Consider the following 2,933-nt stretch of genomic DNA (forward strand, 5'->3'; position numbering starts at 1 on the left):
TCCCTCACCCGGCACTATATAACCAAGTGCACTTCCTCAATAAAGTAGACCTGCGCACAGTCCTCGTCACCGTGGCGTTCTTCCACCGTGCTGCGCGTCCCCACCACACCTTGAGCCGCCTGCTGCCGGCTCAAAGGGCCCCCGGCCCCCCGGCAGCTCTCCCTGAGCCAGCTGAGCTCCGCAGCCAGCGGTAGCAGCGTAACAGTTGGCGCCCAACACGTGGGGCCCATCGCCGTCCCCCCACGCCGCCGCTCAAGGTAGGGACTCTCCGGCGTCTCTCACCCCCCCCGTCGCTCAAAGATGGGAGCCTCCCTCTCGTCCCGACAGGTTCCCCAGGTCCGCGCACTCGCCGCCCTCCTAGAGACCAATAACGTTCGAGTTTCGGTTCGGCAGCTGCAGCGATACTGGGACTTACTTCTTCCTTTCAATCCGTGGCTCGCCACTTGTACTCTATGGAGCCCTAAGACTTATGAGACTCTTATTGCCCGTGTTACCTCTGCCATGGAACACGAGCGTAAGCAATTTCCCCCCGGACTCATCCCAGCCTTAGTCGCTATCTGCGCCTGCTTGCAAGGCGTCCCGTCTCCCGCCGAGTCGCTTGTCTGCGCTCCCTCCGAGGAGCCCCCCCCCACTGGCCCTGACCTGCCCGATGACTGCGAAACCCACTCTCTCTCCGCTCAGCTCGAGGCCGCCCTCGAGCTAGACCCCCCCGCCGCCTCTGACTCAGACGCTGAGCAAGATGGCGAACTTCTGCCTTCTTCCTCCTCCAAACAAAGGAAGTCTCCCGCCGCGCCTGATAAACATGGCGCACTTCCTCCTTCACCCATGCCCTCTTCCCGCCTCTACCCACCTCTTCCTGTTCAGTCAACATCCGGTCCCACCCCGGAAAATGCATGGCCGCCATCTTCCGCTAAGCCGGAAGCTCCTTCGGCACCATCTTTTCCACCACCGGATAGGGCCGCACCGCCATCTTTATCTGTGCCCGGAAATGACGCAACTGCTCCGCCATCTTGGCGGGCTCCAGCCGGAAGAAGGGACCAATCCACCGCCCCACCCCTTCCTGCTTCTTCTCGGAACTCACCTTACAACTGCCCTCCCTTTCCGGCCGTGCCGCCATCTTACGCTAGCCAGCCACCATCTTACCTCTATCCGGGAGCATTCTCCCCGTGGGCTACCCCTCAGCCCCCCTTTACCAGTGACGATGATGATCCTGGCGACCACCCTAACATGCCTCAGCCAGACGCCGACGGTGCTTTTCTCCGCCCTCCTACTGCCCCGCTTGCCGATATGTTCCCTCTAAACCCCGTCCGGAGCCCAGCCAACCCACAGATTTGGATCCCCTTCTCACCCAAAGATATGCAGGCCCTTAGAACAGCCATTAAGGAAGACGGGTTGGCCAGCCCTCACGTGCAAGACATTCTTGAGCGCATGGCTGTCCCCCGCTGTGTCCCCTATGATTGGATCACCCTCGCTTGGGGCACGCTAACGCCCGGCCAATTTGTTGATTGGCGCACTCATTTTGGCTCATTCTGCGAGACACAGATCGCCGAAAACGCGCGTGCCGGCATCACCTTCCCGGCCAACGCCTTCCTCGGCCACGGTCGTTTCACCCAGCCTCAGGCCTACATAGGCCTTCCGCCCGGCTTCTTTGTCCAGCTTCGGGAATGCGCACTCAGAGCTTTCCGCTCCTGCGCTGCCTCCGCTCCGGAGCCCTTAACTAAGCTTTTCCAGAAACCTGAGGAGCCTTTCAACGACTTTGTTGCCCGGGTGCAAGCAGCCGCCGAGCATAAGGTCATCGGAGCTCAGGCCCAGACATCTTTCATCAAAGACCTCCTACAAGAGGGTGCTAACCCTGCATGTAAAGCTATCATCCGCCTGCTGCGCGATAAGCCCCTCCACGACTGGGTCCTTGCCTGCTCCGGCGTTTCCAGCCAAGCCTCTGCCATGGCCGCCGCTGTTGTCGCCGCAGTTCAAGCCTCCAACCAATGCTTCCGCTGCGGGGAACTTGGCCACTATGCTAGAGAGTGCACCAATCGTCCAGTCAGTCACCCTGTACCCGAACCTCCAGGCCCGCCAGCCACAGCACGCGCTCCTCGTCTGCCATCTACCCCCTGCCCATGCTGTGGCAAAGGGTACCATTGGGCCCGCGACTGCCGTGCCACCAACCCCAATTGCCAGCCTTTAAACGGACATGGGGGCAAGGCTCAGCCCCGCAACCAAGAGGCCCCACCCGACGCCAGCGTACCAACTCGTCACCAGCCACGCCCGTAAACATCCAATGGTCCGTCCCCATCACGCCCGCGGAGAAGCCTCTCCTCACCGTCTGCGTGGATGGAAAATGGATGACCGGACTTCTTGACACCGGTGCTGAAATCTCCTGCATACTGCTGGACCAGGCTGAAAACATTCCACTCGTCGACGGGCCTCTCGTCATCGGGGCCACCGGCCAGTCCACGTCCAAGCAAGCAGCCAGAGACATCTCTTGGCAAGACACTGAAGGACAGCAAGGCTTCTTCCGTCCACTCATCCTTAAAGAAGTTTCCCAAATCCTGTGGGGCCGCGACATTCTCCACCAAACAGGGGCTGTCCTCTCCACGTCTCAGCCGTCGCTGTCCCCCCAATAGTTTCGGCCGTTGCTCGCGTTCAACCCCCCGCACCCGTTCCTCTGCAATGGGACACAGAGGAACCCATTTGGGTGGAGCAATGGCCTTTGACTGTCTCAAAGCTCGCTGTTCTTCAAGGCCTCGTAGATGAGCAGCTCCGAGCTGGTCACATTGAGCACTCCATCAGTCCATACAACACTCCTATTTTCTTCATCATCAAGAAGTCCGGCAAGCCACGGCTCCTCCATGACCTGCGTGAGCTCAATAAACACATCAAGCCAATGGGCTCCCCGCAGCCAGGTATGCCACACCCTTCAGCTATCCCGCGAC

At 60.3% G+C, this 2,933-nt stretch overlaps 1 protein-coding gene across 1 annotated transcript; it reads left to right on the forward strand.

Annotated features, from left to right (window-relative positions):
* The first annotated feature begins 300 nt into the window (after window positions 1-300).
* LOC131275133 (endogenous retrovirus group K member 24 Gag polyprotein-like) lies at window positions 301-2,271 on the forward strand. The gene has a single exon (XM_058284988.1). It carries the CDS (start codon window positions 301-303, stop codon window positions 2,269-2,271), a length of 1,971 nt encoding a protein of 656 aa, XP_058140971.1.
* Window positions 2,272-2,933: the final 662 nt, after the last annotated feature.

Source organism: Dasypus novemcinctus, chromosome 21 (genome assembly GCF_030445035.2).
Source record: "Dasypus novemcinctus isolate mDasNov1 chromosome 21, mDasNov1.1.hap2, whole genome shotgun sequence".
In the NCBI taxonomy this organism is placed as follows: Eukaryota; Metazoa; Chordata; class Mammalia; order Cingulata; family Dasypodidae; genus Dasypus; species Dasypus novemcinctus.

Bases quoted from the DNA above. Each gene is read 5' to 3' on its own strand.
- LOC131275133 (XM_058284988.1), top strand. From the start codon at position 301: ATGGGAGCCTCCCTCTCGTCCCGACAGGTTCCCCAGGTCCGCGCACTC.